Below are 16,871 nucleotides of genomic sequence, written 5' to 3'. Positions count from 1 at the left end.
CAAAAGGGCGAATATACGGGCGACAGCCGATGTTTACACGCGCGTTGGCTGCGTTTATTTGGAAACAAATTTGCGGCGGGCGCAAATCAAAGCCGACGGCCCGGTCGGGTCCGAGACGGACGGCGTCCCTCCCCGCCCCGTCGTCCTCGCCGACCGCAAAAGCCGTCCCGAAAAGCCCGGCCTTGTCATTAGGGCGCCGCGGCGACGGGCCTCGGGGACACGGCAGGCTGGCGCAAATGTCAGCGGGGCGTCCAAACGCACTTTATGGAAAAGTTGTTGGACTCGAAAGCCAACATTACGTGGCAAACGCCGCCCAACTGGGGATCGGTCGGGGACAAACGCAAACGTCTGCGTGCCACTCGGGGATCGGGGAAGGACTTGTGTGACCTCGTAAAGTCCCGGAATAGAAAGAAGCGCTTCCAGGGTCCAAGTGATGTCACCCAAAAACAACATTTGGGTGAAGTCATCTTTCATGGGCGCATTTTTGGGTGGTGCCGTCGAAAAGCACTTTGTTTATTTGTTTGACGACGCGAGACCAAAGTATGTGCGCAAAATGGCTGCCTGGCCACGATTTTGCCGCTCTAATATGCTCATTTATTTTACTTGTATATATTTGACCAATTCTTTCAACCTAAACGGTCCCCCAGAACAAAAAGACTACCAAATTTCAACTATACCGTATTTTCACGACTATATGGTGCATCATATTTTTAGCCACAGTGTCTGTAACGAGTGCTATTTCTGTATTTTAAACACACAAAGGACGCACCGTTTTTTTTAGACGCATATGTTATATATTATATATGAATATCGAACCGCAATAGCACTGGCTACCGGAACTCTATTTCCGGTTTCCGGTGCGCAATGACTGCTGGGATATATAGTTCTTGCACGCTACACCCACACGCTAAACCACGTTTTTAAAAAGGCAACAGAAGCAAAAGTGAGTTGGGTTGTACTTCATTTAGCCATTTTACAACGTACTCACGTCATCATCACCCACAAATCCATCAAAGTCCTCATTTTCTGTGTCCGAATTGAACAATTGTCCAAATGTGTCATCGAAAACGCCGAGTTTTATACGTTCGTCCAGGCGGCCACAATCCATTCGCCAATAGTAGCTAGCTAGTAGCTAGCGTAACTATTCCAATTCTGCCTTCCATGCTTCGTAAAACTGTGTTGATGTCAATGTATACAGGCCACAATCCATTGGGTGTATTGACAAAAGAACTACATATCCCAGCAGTCACTGCGCAGTACTTTTTCGACAGGGAAGATAGTAGAGTTGGGGGCTGCTTGCTATAATTGTGAGAGATGGTGTACCCTATCGACTGATTTATTTGATTTTATCGTGATAACAATTTTAGTATTGGTCCATATATAAGGCGCACTGGATTATAAGGCACCCTGTCTATTTTGGAGAAAATTTAAGACTTTTAAGTGCGCCTTATAGTCGTAAAAATATGGTAGTTTGTCAAATATTTCTATTACAATAAGACCAATTATTTAACGGTGTTTGCCAATTGGAGGGTATTTGATACATTCATTTTTAGCTGATTGATAGCAAACTGCTTAAAATGTATGTATCAAATAGCCTCCAATTGGTGAATACCGTTAAATAATTGAAACAAAAACATAAAATAATACGTTCAAAAAATGTCACTAATATGAGTTTTGACTTTTATTTGAAATGTATGGCCACTGTTTTGGCACGCTATCTCCGGAAGCAAAACTGCCAACAACAAAAAATGTCCTTTCCGTTTGACTTGATCCCAAAAAACGTTATCGCATTTGAAAGAGTTTTTCAAACTTTGCCGGCTTGTCGGCGATAACCAACGAGATGCGGGGAGACAAACGGCGGAGATAAAGCGGCAGCCGGCCGGCTTTTTGTCGCGTTTTTGTTTACATACCCGACTGACGAATGGCCGAGACGAGAAGGCGGGCGGGAACGCCGACGGGATGCGGCAACTCATCTTCTGCCAGCCGTCACCCCCACCAGGAAGTCACCTGCGTAGGTATTCATTTTTTTCTTAAAAAAAATCCATTTATTATTATTTTTTAATCAGATAACTCACATTTCTTGAAGAGTCGTGCCCTCTCCGAGCCCTCGAACGCATCGTTGGGCGAAGCCACGCTCCAAAATGCCTGTAAAGTACAAAACGTTGAAGAAGAGACGATGTTTACAGGGTCGAAATCACAATGTTACACACCAATTAAATCTCAAGTCAAATATCATAACTCTTGAAATAGTGCAATTCAAAAATATGACTCAATGGAAAACAGGAGTGGAGACTCGTTGAGTTTATCGTGCGACGAGACACGATACGAAATTTAAAAGTGGGCCGGAGGAGGAAGTCCCGAAGAACACGACCCTGGGGAGATTATGGTGACATTTTATTTATTTATATACTTATTTATTTATTTATTCATTGACTTATTATTTATGTATTTATTTATTTATACATGTATTTATTTATTTATATACTTATTTATATACCTATTTATTAATTTATTCATTGACTTATTATTTATGTATTTATTTATTTATACATTTATTTATATACTTATTTATTAATTTATTCATTGACTTATTATTTATGTATTTATTTATACATGTATTTATTTATACTTATTTATATACCTATTTATTAATTTATTCATTGACTTATTATTTATGTATTTATTTATTTATACATGTATTTATTTATACACTTATTTATATATTTATATACTTATTTATTAATTGACTTATTATTTATGTATTTATTTATTTATATGGATATCTATTTATATATTTATACTTATTTATTTGTATATTTATTTATATATATATTTTTGGTGTTAACTTATTCATTACCTATTTATGTCTAAAATGTCTTTTCCTGTGTCTGTATTCTCACCCGCTTGCTACTGTGACAATGACATTTCCAGAATACGGGATGAATAAAGTTATCTCATCTAATCAAATTGACCCCGCTGAAATACGGCAATCCAATATTGCCGCAGGGGACGATGACGCAATTAAATGAGTGCGCACGTATGTAGAAAACCAGTTGCAAAAATCATCTCCGCTTGATTTGAGTCACAACGGCAGCTGCTTTCGTTGTCGTGTGTGTGGGTACGTGTGTATGTGTCCCCGAATTTCCCTCAATGGGTACCTGGAAAAAAAAAAAGAGCGGGAAGTGTGGGCGAGCGCCCGCCGCCCGCTCGACACCCAATACGCAGGAAATGCGAACAGCTGCCGCTCGCTCGAGAGATGCCTTCCAGCGGGAGGGAAAAAGGGGGAGGGGCTGAGAGGGGGGGGGGGGGGTGTCGTACTTCCTGCTCGGTAACAGCGCTTTATATTTTGACAAAAGTTGCTGCTGTCACGAGACTAAATTTCACATTACGAGCATTTTTTTTATATGAGTTAGCAAGGAAAGTGCAAAAAAAATGTCCTCCATTAGCATTACAAGAAAAATCAAAAAAATCCAGAAAATATTTCTAATGACTTGTGGGAATGCATTTTAGTATTTGGATACTTTAATCAATTTTGTCAGTTCTGTGTACTTTGCGCAATTTCTTATCCGCAGTCATATTCGTTCTTTCAGCCCCTGCCCTAAGATGGCCGCCAATGAGTTTGTAGGTAATTTTAAAATGCCTTAAAACACCTGGAAATGTCCCCCAAATCAGCAAAACGTGAGCAACACACAGGAAGTAGCCCGGAATTGTATAAGCAACCTAAACTATATAGATAAAGTAATCCCTCGAATATCGCGGTTAAATGGCCGCGATAATCGAAAAATTGCATAGTTGGGTCACCCCTATTATAACGTTTTTTTTCTCCAGCGCTGAGTCCTAGTGACAAGAGTGCCTTACTCGTTTTAGCATGGATTTTCACATTTTTATGAACTTTAATATATATTTTTTAATAATAGCAGAACAAAATTGCAGCAAAATGAATTCCCGATAAGTGAAGTCGCGATAATCGAGGGACGACTGTATTTTTTAAATTAAAATTCAGGTGTTGCAGCAACACATGTACACAGTCAAGTATGGGAAGTATAAAGTATACAAAAATATGTTTTAAAAGACATACAATGTATATGCATATAAGTGGAAAACTATTTTTTATTTTTTTTTAAACGTTCCCATTTGATTGTAATATCCAATCACGTGATGGAATTTGGGACGTGACTAGTTTGACTTAAAAAGCAGTTTTGGCGGCTAAAAAAGACCCCTAAACGTTAGCGTACGCGGTCGAGTGCGCTCGCTGGCGGTTTAGCATTTCCTGTCCGCGTGAATGACTTTTTTTTTTCCATCCACCTTCGCGTGTGGCCTTCGATGGCTTCCGGACATTGGACCACCGGCCAAACGGCAGCGGAGCGTCCGAACGGCTCGTAGCGGACGGACGCCTTCCGAGTGAAGGAATTTGAAAGAGAGATAAAAAAAAAAAACGTGTCTGCCTTTTGTTTTGTTTTTGTGACTTTCAAGCGCGAGGATGAATTCGGTGAGCCGTGAAAGCGCCGACTTGTCTTCCCCCGGCTGTTTACATGGCGGCTTCCTGTATCCCACTTAATCAGCGGGATCTGGGTGTCTGCCCGGTCTGGCGCTGGCTGCAAAGGAGGCGCAGACTAAACTCCCGGACGGACGCAAAGGTCCGAGGGGGGGAGGCTAGAGAGGGGGAATAGCCAGACTTTTTGTTCTTTTGCTCGGTCGGGGGCGGGGCTATAGGGGAAGGAAAAAATCTTTTTGTGCGCGTTAGCATCGGCGGATCCAAGAAAAGGCCGTTTGTGGCCAAGACGTGCGCAGACTCGCCCCCGTCGCCCTTCTCTCGCCATGTTAGCAATTTCGCGCCATGGCGCGCGTGCCGATAAGCATCGGCCGTCATTCCAGCGTTTGTTTACTCCACGCCTCCGCGCCGGCTTCCTGGAGGGGCTTCCAGAATGTTTTCAATGGCATCGTCTTCATTCAACAGGATGTCCGCCTCCCGTTCTCGTCATTGACGGCGATAGACGTCCAATCGAGCGACCGTTTTCGTTCTGGCCAACGGCGTCCGCATTATCGGCTCAAACCAGCGCGGTCGCGTTATCCGCCAGCCGCGCGCGGTGGATTAATTAGCCGCTAATTCCGAGTCGCGGTAGATTAATTAGCCGCTAATTCAGCGTCGTGGGCGATTTTCACGCTAAAAACCCCGCGGCACCTTAACGGGGTTGGCCCGAAGCGGGAGAGGGGAAAAAACGGCGAAGATGGGGGTGGGCGGGGCCTATCAATTTAATTCAATTGAGGCGCCCAAAGAATTCGTCGTTTCACCATTTCATCGTCAAATTCCAGGCACGACTGTCAGCCTTTCCGCGCGCTAATCATATTTAATGGCTTTTTTCCCCTCTCTTTTTGTCGGTGACGATTTGGCTTTTTGTGGGCGTGGCCCGCCCCCTTTTCTTTAGCCAGCTCATTAGCGCCGCTTATTATCGCTCGGGCTCAGCCGGGCCACAAAAGCCGGGCTCGGCCTTCTCGCGCTCCTCCGGACGGCTTCGACGAACGTCAAAGCCCCCCGAGAGCGCGGCGTGTATGCTAATCACCCCAGAGACCACCGCCAATTGACGCTAATTGGTTAGCTTCCAATGGTGCGGGGGGCGCAGAGGCTTATCCCGCACACAATGATGCACGCAGGAAAAGTCTTCTCTTTCCTGGGGGCTCTCAGGTTGAATGAGCGGGGGGAGGGGGGCTCACTGGAGGGGTCCGCATAATGGACGTGACTCATGAATGAGTCTATGACACAAAGCTACAAGAGTTTGGGGACAAAGCCGCTAACTTTGAGCTACTCGCCCGTTAGCTAGCGTTTGACCCGTGACGCGCCGCTACGTTTTGGGCGGAGACGTGACTCCAAAGCGGCTCGGCGGCGTCGCAGCTCTGAGGTCCTGGGTTCGAATCCAGGTCGGTCCACTTGTGCAGAGTTTGCCTGCATGGGTTTTCTTTGGGTACTCCAGTTTCCTCCCACATTCCAAAAACATGTATCCTAGGCTGATTGGACACTCGAAAATTGCCCCTAGCGACGAGTGATTGGTTGTCTGTCTCCTTGTGGTCTGCGATTGGCTAGTCACCATTTCAGGGTGTGCCCGCCTGGTGCTCAGTGTCAGCTGGGATAGGCTCCAACACCCCCCGCGACCTTAGTGAGGATAAAGCGGTTCAGAAAATGAATGAATGAACTTGACTCCAATAGAGATTGACTGGGAGGGCTGGCGCCAAGCCACGATCGTGTCAAGAAAGCCACAAACCAGATGGCGAGTCATTTTCTGAACCGGGGTGCTGGAGTCCATCCCAGCCAACAATGGCAGACACCCTGAATGGGTGGCCAGCCAATCACAAGACACGAGGAAACAAACAACCAATCACAATCACACCTAGGGGCAATTTAGCTTACAATTAGCCTAGCATGCATGTTTTTGGGGATGTGGAAGAAAATCGGGAGTACCCAGAGAAAACCCGGGGAGAACATGCTAATTTCACACAGTCAGGATCGAACCCTGGACCCCAGAACGGCGAGGCCGACGTCTCCCGCCGTCGCTTCGGCCTTGAGAAAAAAACCCACGGCGAGCGCGGTTAAGAACATTGCGTCCGTGTGGCGTCCGTACGGCGCTCGAGGCCAAAACCCAACAAAGCCCTCATTGACGGGCAACGCAAAAAAAAAAGCAGCAAAGTTGATCCCCGGGGTTTGTTCCAGACGACTCCCTCTTTCTGGCCGCTCCGGTTTCCCCGCTTCCATCGGAAGGCCCGGCGTATCGCCTTTCGCCAACCGAGGCGCAGGTGCCCCTCCGGCTTCGATTTCAGGGCCCCCCCCTATTTTTTTCTTGGTCCGCTTTAAATACGCTCCACTTGCCATCTGCCCGATCCGGTCGCTAACGCGGCCGGCGGCGCCCGTCTTGGGCGCTGGGAAGCCTCCGCTTTCAGTCGCTTTGTGTAAAAGCAGACAGAAGTTGGCGGCGGGCAGGAGCCTCGGAAACGGTGTCCCATGACATGACACAAAAAGTGTCAGAATGAGGGGGGGGGTATTCTGGCTTGACGTTGTAACTCATTCATTATGTATATACAGAATTAAAATTTTGTCAATTCTGTGTACTTCTGTGCGCAATTTCTTATCCGCCCGCAGTCATATTCGTTCTTTCGGCCCCTGCCCTAAGATGGCCGCCAATGAGTTGATAGGTAACCTTAGAATGGCCTAAAACACCTGGAAATACCCCAAAAATCAGCTAAAAGTCATCAACACACAGGAAGTAGCCTGGAAATCAATGGGAAATGACCCAATGTTCCCTTTTGACACCCCTGAAATAGCCATGCGTAAACATTCCTAAACAACTACTAGCAAAAACAAAACAAAAACTTAAGATGCAAAAGCATCTTGGGCAATGAATGAGCAAATACAGGGACGGTGGGACAAAGCGGGTGACAATTTGGGAGGGCGGCGGTGGGAAGAGGTCTTATGGCAGGCGGGGGGTCTTTTGTGGCTGGCGCATACTTGCCATTCTGCTAGCTAACTTGATTCTCCGACCGCAAGTAGCCACTTAACGTTCACACAATAGACGAGCTGTTGTCATTCCGCTCCTGGAGAGCCGCCGTCCAACGGAAGGAAGGAAGGCAGGAAGGCAGTGGCTGTTTATTTGGCAGCCAACATTGACATTTGGCTTCTCTTCAACCTTGGAACGGAGGGCCAGCTTTTATTGACCTATATTCAAATGAGTGTCCCGTCCAATTAAATAGCTGATTATTTGACCTTCTTCCTTTCTAGTGGTCAAACAAAGGGGTGTCAAATTCCATTGGTGATGAGGGCCACATTCAGGTTTATTTTTCCCCAAAAAAGTTCCCTTACTGCTCGCTGTTGACGGCGTTTGACGTCAATGGCGCTGAAAAATGAGCATCCACTAGTTTAATTAAATTAGAGATCTAATAGTGGGCAGTGAGTTCAATTTGTGTCACTTCCTTGCCGTTTTAGGGTACTCACAGGTCACTTCCTGTCAATTTTGGAACATTTCCTATTGATTTGGAAGGACGCTTCTTGTTTGTTTGTCACTTCCTGCTGATTTTTGGGCACTTCCTGTTTCTTTTGGGGGATGTTAAGGTTCCTTATTACCTTGCATCCATGTTTGGGTACTCACAGGTCACTTCCTGTCAATTTTGGATCATTTCCTATTGATTTTGAAGGACGCTTCTTGTTTGTTTGTCACTTCCTGCTGATTTTTTGGCACTTCCTGTTTCTTTTGGGGGGTTTTAAGGTTCCTTATTACCTCGCTTCCATGTTTGGGTACTCACAGGTCACTTCCGGTAATTTTTGGATCATTTCCAGTTGATTTTGAAGGATGCTACTTTTTCGTTTGTCACTTCCTGTTGATTTTTGGGCACTTCCTGTCGCTTTTGGCCCATTTTAAGGGTTCCTTGTTTACTCATTGGCAGCCATTGGTCGCTCGGTCAGTCGGGCTGGCACATGTGGCGCCCGCGATTGCGCCACTGTGCAAGAATTCACGCTAGCGGACAGCTGCACTTTTAATCAGAGCGACGGGATTAGATTACGAGCCTCGGGCCTCATCAGCTGGGACGCGCGGGAAATGGCCGCGTGAAAAAGAAAAACAAAAAAACTGGCACGGAACGCGCCACTTTTTACAGGGAGGGGGGGCCGGGATTGGCTCATGTTGAGCGGGGGAGTTTCCGTGTTGAAAACAAGCAATCCGTCTTCATCAGTGCCATCGGCGTGACATCGGAACAATCCGGCGCTAATGCGCTCGCCGCTATTCCGTTTCCCCTCAGCTGCCATTTTGTTTTGCTGTCGATCGCAGCGGAAATTTCTTCCTTTTTTTTTTATTTGACTGATAATTAGCCTCATTGACGAATGAAACTTTTTATGCGCAAATGATGATGGTGAATGGGAGGGGCCAATGAATGAATGTTCATTTGTTGCTAGCCTTCTAAATTCATTCATTACATTTAATGATGAAAAACAAAAATAAAATGCAAAAAAAATGCTATACATTTACATATGTACAAGTATATGTGTTATTATTTATGTATTTAGTATATGCATCATACTATATATCAACGGTGTCAAGGGTTGGTTCGTGGGCCGCTTTAACGTCAACTTGATTTCACGTGGGCCGGACCTTTTTAGATAGAATATTTAGATTTTTTTTTTTAATAAATGGATTAAAAGAACTGGATTAAAAGCCCTGAATATTCCGTTTTTTATAGATCTTAAACAATGTTTATTTTAGCTTTTTTTATATATATTTTTAGATTTTACAAAATGATTTTTGAACTAAAAAAACAGAAAAAAAAAGATTAAAAAATGACAATAATTGATTTAAAAGGGGAAAATCAAGAAATTTCATATACATCTATACTCTTCATTTTAATTCGATCCTAAAACAGAAAGTCGGCACTTATCAGTTACTTTCCTGGGCCACACAAAATGATCCAACGGGCCAGATTTGGCCCCCGGGCCGCCACTTTGACACATTCTATATATGTACACTAGGTTTTGGCATGTATATACAGATATAGATGACATATTATATTAATTCATGGACTACATTTATAAAACGAGCTGCAGATTGGACGTCTATCGGAGTCAACGGCGGCCAAAAAAATTCAAGCGTGTGCACGTGGGCCAGGAAACAATCAGCACAATTTAATAACGCCGCGAACCCTTTTGGAGGCCGGTTTGTTTTCTTTGTATCATCTTGCGTTGGGGTTTCTCATTTTGAAGGCCAAGTGGACCTCCGTGATTGCCAAAAAAGAAAACACCTTTGACCCCGCCCCCTTCGGCCCCGATTCCTCAAAGGTCACGTCGCTCTCACGAGAGCCGCGTTAGCGCGTCTGACCCAATATTTATTGATTCGGGCGTCCTCTCACTTCCTCTCGACTTCCCGTGGCGTCCGTCTCCGGATAACGTTCGTTCCCGGCCGGGCTCCCGTTTTAATTGGCTTGGACGTCTACCACTGGTAAACGCGTCGGTGGCCAGAAGAAGAATGGAGCCATTTTTTTTGTTTTTAACACATTGGCTGACGACGGACATGCTATATAGCATCCAATTAGCCTAGCGTGCATGTTTTTGGGAAGTGGGAGGAAATCCGAGTACCCGGAGAAAACCCACACGAGCCCGGGGAGAACACGCAAACTCCACACGCTGAGCACGCGCCCGGGATCGAACCCAGAACGGCGAGGGCGACGCGCTAACCGCCGTGTTATCGTTTTCAAATGTAACTTTTCCAGATGTTCGGATGGAAAAGGCGCACAGTCGTCGTTAGGAATTTTGACAGCTCGGGAGTGACGAGGCCAAGGTGACAGCCGTCTGTCAGTCAGCGGCACGTGGGCGCTCCGCGGGGCGCCACCCGCAGCTCGCACGCGCGCTCTCCGCCGTGATTGACAGCCGACGCGTTGGCGCGCTTATCGTCATCTTCAAACGGGAAGATTTTTCACAGGTGACGGAGTTCGCGACGACGCTTCTTATAGCCGGTCCAAAACGGGGTTTCGAAACGACAAACGCGCGGGAAAAAAATGTGGCGACACGTTGTAGCGCCGGCCGGTTGGTGTCAAAGTGACGGCCCGGGGGCCTTTGTCCGGCCCCACGCATCGCGTTGTGTGGCCCAAAGGAAAGGCAAGTATCGATTTTAATGTGTCGCGCTAAAATTTGAATGAGAATTATAAATAGAGGGAGAATATTATTTGCTTTTTTTTCAGTATTTTGCGGAAAATTAAATTAATTTAAAAATATTGACAGTTATTTTTCTGTTAGTTTTGAAATACAAAAATGTAAAAAAATATTTCCTGTTTTCCCTTTTCATTTTATAATGCACATAACATTAACTAATATTTGTGTAAAAATGTACTCACTGATGATGTAGTGGTTCATCTGCCTGACTTGGGCCCAAGTGGCGTGGGCTCGATTTCCGCCCCGTGCCGGAGTGATTGCCACTCAGACTGGCGACCGGTCGACGTGGGGGTAGGCTCCGGCACCCCGTGACCCTGACAAGGATAAGCGACATTGAAAATCAATGATTCAAAGATTAAAAGGCAATAATTCATATTTTATATTACTATTAAAATACTGTTTTTTAAGTTTTTTATTTCCACCTTTTTTACTAGAAAAAAAGTTGAAATAAAAAAATAAAAACAGTATTTCTTCACTTCTCTAACTAAAAATCAAACAATGTTGACTCGATTCCCCTTTTGTTTTTAAATGGAAGTACATTTTTAAACACAACAAAAAATGACTTCAAGATAAGAAATACTTCATTTTCCCCCGTTTTTGACAGAAAAAACATGTACATAAGGGGAATACAAATCAAACAAATACAATGCCACGCAACACGGTCAGCAAAAAAAAAAGTGTAACGCAAAGAAATGACGTTCTACAACTTTGTATTTACGCACGGCTGGCTGTGGCATCTCGGTTTTTGAGGGATTTTGGGCTGGGGGGGACGGACGGCCGTTTCCTCTGGCGTTTCCTCGCGTCCTTCCGTCGGATGATTTGTGCTTTTAGCGTTTTAGCAGGCGCGCGGGTCGTTACGCAAATGAATTGACGGATGGCGTGATGAGAAAGACAGTCGGAGGAGGCCTGCCGGGATTTGGCCGGCTCTGCCAAAGTCTTTACCGTCGGTCGGCCTCGACAGCGGCGCCGTCGTCGGCCCGGGTCGGGTCGCGCAAACCCTGCGCTTTGCCACCTGCGAAGGCGGCCGTCCTATCTGGACTCGGGGGGAGGAGCTCGTTTCAAATTCTGGGGATTGAACGGTACGACAGCATAGCAACACAGAAAATATGACGAGAAAAACCCCTGGCGACCCCTGATAAATTGTTCCAAGGTTAAACGCTAGACCAGACAAAGTGCGTAGCGTTAGCGATAACAGGCTAGCTAATCGTGTCCTCGTAGGAAGGCGGCAGATTTCACGGAACGGAACGATACTATTGGAACAATGTTAAATCGATCTCACGAAAGAGTCCGGTAATCCCTCGAATATCGCGGTTCACGTAGACCAAACATGGCCGAGATCATTGAAAAATCGCCAAACACGGTCACCCAGATTAGAACTTTTTTTTCCTTCAATGCTGAGTCCTAGTAGTAAGAGTGGCTTCCGCTTACAACTTTCAGCGTGGATTTTCACATTTTTATAAACTTTAAAAATAAAAATAAAAATTAAATAGCAGAAAAAAATCAAAAATTGAATTATAGCTGAAAAAAAAATCAAAATTAAATAATAGCAGAAAAAAAATCACAAATTAAATAATAGCAGAAAAAAACACAAATTAAATAATAGCAGAAAAATATCTAAAATTAAATAATAGCAGAAAAAAACTAAAACATTAATAATAGCAGAAAAAAATAAAAACAAAAATAATAGCAGAAAAATAAAAATAAAAAAAATATAATAGCAGAAAAAAATTAAAAAAAATAGCTGAAAAAAATAAAATAAATAGCAGAAAAAAATAACAAATTAAATAAGAGCAGAAAAAAATTAAAATTAAAATAACTGAAAAAAAAAAATACATAATAGCAAAAAAAATTAAATAATAGCAGAAAAAAAAAATTATAGCAAAAAAATAAAAATTAAATAGCAGGAATAAAAAAAACTCGAGCAGTAGTGAATTTGCGATAATCGAGGGATTACTGTCGGTCACGTTTCAGAAGGCTAATTGCTATTGGCAGGACCGGCGAGAGGCGGAGCTTATGTCTTGACAGGGGTTTCTTCGGGATAACTCAAGAACGAATAAAGGTAAGGTTATCAGACTTTCAGGATGTGTTTGTAATGTGAAAGGGGGGAGGTGATTTCATTTGGGGGTTGTGAGGTCAAAGGTCAGACAAGTCCAAAAAGGAATTTCCCGGTGAGCTCAAATGTTCTGGATAGGCGATACAAGAGAAAGGGTCAAAGGTCACACGGGACAAAAACCACGGCCATGCATTGAATTGAATTATGTCACAAAGATGCTGCTCTGCTATTGGTCGGGGTCACCAAGACACCCAGTTCACAACCTGCCATGCTTAATTCAATCGTTAATTCTATAAGAATAATGTATTTTGCACGCTGTAATTGGACGGGAAGAAATATGGCAAAGCAACAATTGGTTATTTATTTGTTTAGTGTTGTTTTTCTCTAAAGTGTGGATTTCTTGCGAGCGCAAATCCCGCCAAGTTTGAGTCACGAGTCGCGCTGCGTGAGACTTTCGCGACTCGGAATCAAAAGGACATCTTTGACGGCGACACGCTCGGCTCCTTGTTGAAATTTCCGTGCTAATAATAAAGATCAGCAGGCGGCAAACTGCCACTTTAAGGCGGCTCAGCGGTGAAAAAGGGGAAAGAAAAAAAAAGAAGGGGGCCACGTGGATCGGCGTCTCTGCCTCCTCCGTCGAATTTGTGTCATCTTCAAGACGTGGGGTACCGTCGTCGTCGTCGCGGCGGCGTCTCATCCGAGCGAGGAAGGCGTGCGTCTCCGCCCACTCGCCACGGCAAATTTTCCCTGGGCTCACGCCTTCGCTCCTTTCAATGTACTCTCGTTAAGGAGGTGATTGACAGCTGACAAGCTTTTGCATGATTCGCCGCCATCAAGGCAGACCGGTTCGGGGCGGAAAAGTCACTTTCATCAAACAATTCCTATTTGAATAGCATCAAAAAAGGGAGACGTGAAAGAAGAAAAAAATATATATGATGATGTCTTTGCTTTTTTAGCGCTGTTGACGATGACGGGCGTCCGATGCTACGCTACTTAAAAATGAAAATCATGTCAATTTGGAGCGGAATTAAAAATGGATTCAACGTCCATCCCTGTCAACGGAAGGAAATCTATTTTTTTTTTTTTAATGTAATTTTTCTTCTGCCAAAGTTAACCGACCAATGTGTGAATCCCGTGAGATGAATTGCCATTAATCACGTCATCATTAACAAGTTCAAAAGGGTTCATTCGACGTGTTCATTTCAAATTAAGAGCCCTGAAATTAACATCAAGTCACCTGAAATACTGAAATCAACAGGAAGGCACATAAAATTGCCCAAAAAAGACAGCAAGTGACCCACTATTGCCTGGAAATCAACAGGAATTGAGCCAAAATCAACATCAAATCACTTGAAATTAACATCAAGTCACCTGAAATGCTGAAATCAACAGGAAGACACATAAAATTACCCAAAAAAGATAGCAAGTGACCCACTATTGCCCGGAAATCAACAGGAATTGAGCCCAAATCAGCCAAAATCAATATCAAGTCACCTGAAATCAACAGGAAGGCCCATCAAATTGCACATAAATGGACAGGAAGTGACCCCAAATTGCAATTGGCCATGTCTAGTATTGTTCAAGATGTGTGTGTGTTTGATTGATGGGTGGGGTGTGTGTGGGAACCAGCACCCCCGCAAAGCCCCCCACCCGCCCAGAGTCAATTTGCAATGCAGATAAATATGGAGTGGACAAAAGATGCTGGTCTGATGGCAAATGTCATTCCCATTTTGATTCTCCGCCTCCCCAAAGCCGGCCCTCCTCGACCCATTAGCGGAAGAAAGAGAGAAAATAAAAGAAAGAAATAGGGAGCTCCTTTCACCATTGTCGTTGACGCGGACGGAGGGTCGGCATGAGAAAGGGAAGAAAAGGAGCCTTGGAAATTCCCCGAGAAGTCGGCGTTGTTACGCGCGCTCACGCCGAGTTTCAATTTGTCACATTAGCTCCGCTGGTGGCGGCTAAATAAACACGCGCACACACAATCATTGGTTACAAAAGACGGGGAAAAGGCTTTCAAATTGGACTTTCTGGAATGGAGGAAAAAAAGCGGTGCCCAATTCCTTTGGGTGAGAACGCAACCAAAAATACGTACACTAATACCCCAATAGTCTTTAGAAAAAGAACATGGTGGAATATTCTAGTTGAAAAGCTCAAAAATGGAACATGCTCTCCAACGTCGACGGCGCTAGGCGTCAATGGCGCTGAAGGATGAGCCTCGGCAGCCAGTTTAAGTCAATTGGACAGTCAATAGTGGGCAATGACTTCATTTTGTGTTCCTTCCTCGCCATTTTGGGGTACTTCCGGGTCACTTCCGGTCAATTTTGGCTCATTTCCTGTTGATTTTGGGGGGACCGTGCCGCTTCCTGCCGATTTTTGGCCATTTCCCGCTGACTTCCTGTTGCTTTTGGGGCATTTCAAGGTTGCGTATTACCTTGAAATGCCGCAAAAGCAACAGGAAGTCAGCGGGAAATGGCCAAAAATCGTCAGGAAGCGGCAAGGTCCCCCCAGAATCAACAGGAAATGAGCCAAAATTGACCGGAAGTGACCTGGAAGTAAAAAAAGGTGTTGCTTATTCATTTTTGCTCACTGGTTAGCAAAAGTTAGCATTAGCTTGCGCTATGCTAGGCCATAAGAAATTGAAATCATTTTAATTGGGTCAAACTCAAATACGTCATCCTTCTCCCTATATACGTTCCATATTTTACTTTTAATACACATTTTTCCTGCTTTATATAGAAATAAATTGAATTTATTTTCCTTCATTGGTCGCCGCCCACTCGGTTCAAACGGATCGGACTCGTTCCCAGCCGACGTCGACGGCGACCGGTCGTGCTTTGAGTGGATTTATTTTCTCGGCGATACGAGAAGGCTCCGTTTTTGTTCCCACCAAACCGACGTTTATTTTCGTCTCGACCGATCTGCGCCAAGTAAATCGTCTCAAAATGAGATCCGCGAGACGAGACGCGTTCCGTCGGCGTGACGACTGCGCGCGCGTCCTCGTTATAAGGCCAAACGATGATTGACGGCCGGAGTTTGGCAAAGAGATGTGAGACGAGGCGCGCCGCTTGTTCGTCGACTCCCTCGTCGCGGCGGCTCGGTCGAACGGAGTTCAGCTTGTCACTCACTCAATGTCGCTTTCGGCAGAAATAAATGACGCTTTACGTGGAATAACAATAAGAATAGTTTGGTATGGCGGCGACGATCCGGTCACGAATGGAGGCTTTCCACTTTAGAAGAAGCCGGGAAATGAGAATCAATGACAAGTGGCAAAATGGCTGACTTCCTGTTCTGTTTTGGCCATCTAGACTTTTCTGTGTATTCTGTTATCTTAGATTTTCGACCCAAAAACTTTGGTGAAGGACAGATTTTTTGGGGGGAGGGGTTTCCGTGAATAAGATTCTATTCCATCCAGGGGGGAGAAACTAAGGTATGGATTTGAGCCGTGTTCAGGCAAGGTTCCTTCAAGTCCAGGGCTGGGCTTACAAAAAAAAAGGCTTTGGTTTGAAAGCACGCTTTTTAAGATGGAAAATTCCACACGAGATTTAAAAAAGGTTAACGACTCAAAAATTAATCTATAAACCTTTTAATCTATAATTTAAAAATTAATCTATAGCAGTTAATCTATAGTTAACATTTGCCATTAATATCATGTTAACTGTTAACAATGGTGGAAAAAAGGTGACAATGGTAAGATGGTGTTTAACAAATAAAAATGGGCAATTAATCACTAATTAACTCATTAAAAAGTGCAATTAATCTATAGACCAAGCCATTTGACCTGGGACGGGCGAATATATGTATAAAGCACACACTTCATATACATGTTCAAGTGAAAAGATAAATATAATTACACTAGTGAGACAAGTTTTGCATAAATGGAAAAAAAAAACAATTTTGCAGAAATAAATCACAACCAAGGGAGCTCCAATTATCACTATTTTTAAATACATTGACCTAAATTTACGAGAACTAAATCACTAAGTCACTGGTAGACAGCCTTAATATGAACCCCGAAAAAAACCCACCTTATTTTTGTTTCGTCGTGTATTTTGTACCTCGGAATTGTAAAAGATTTTACGTGTCATTCAATGAAGGAAAATGGAGGCGCGTTGGAGAAGAACAATGGAGCGTAATGGGGAC

At 44.2% G+C, this 16,871-nt stretch overlaps 1 protein-coding gene across 1 annotated transcript in view; it reads right to left on the bottom strand.

Annotated features, from left to right (window-relative positions):
• Positions 1-1,910: 1,910 nt before the first annotated feature.
• LOC144085718 (uncharacterized) overlaps positions 1,911-16,871 on the bottom strand; it is a 35,923-nt gene continuing 20,962 nt past the window's right edge. Inside the window, exons 4-6 of the mRNA XM_077615295.1 lie at positions 10,861-10,992; positions 2,076-2,145; positions 1,911-2,007 (exon numbers count right to left, since the gene is read on the bottom strand). Of these exons, the coding sequence (XP_077471421.1) occupies positions 10,943-10,992 (50 nt within the window). The 3' untranslated portion in view covers positions 1,911-2,007; positions 2,076-2,145; positions 10,861-10,942. The remainder of the gene's footprint in view (positions 2,008-2,075; positions 2,146-10,860; positions 10,993-16,871) is intronic.

The sequence above is a fragment of the Stigmatopora argus genome, chromosome 12 (assembly GCF_051989625.1).
Source record: "Stigmatopora argus isolate UIUO_Sarg chromosome 12, RoL_Sarg_1.0, whole genome shotgun sequence".
In the NCBI taxonomy this organism is placed as follows: Eukaryota; Metazoa; Chordata; class Actinopteri; order Syngnathiformes; family Syngnathidae; genus Stigmatopora; species Stigmatopora argus.
This window is presented reverse-complemented; position numbering and strand designations above follow the sequence as displayed.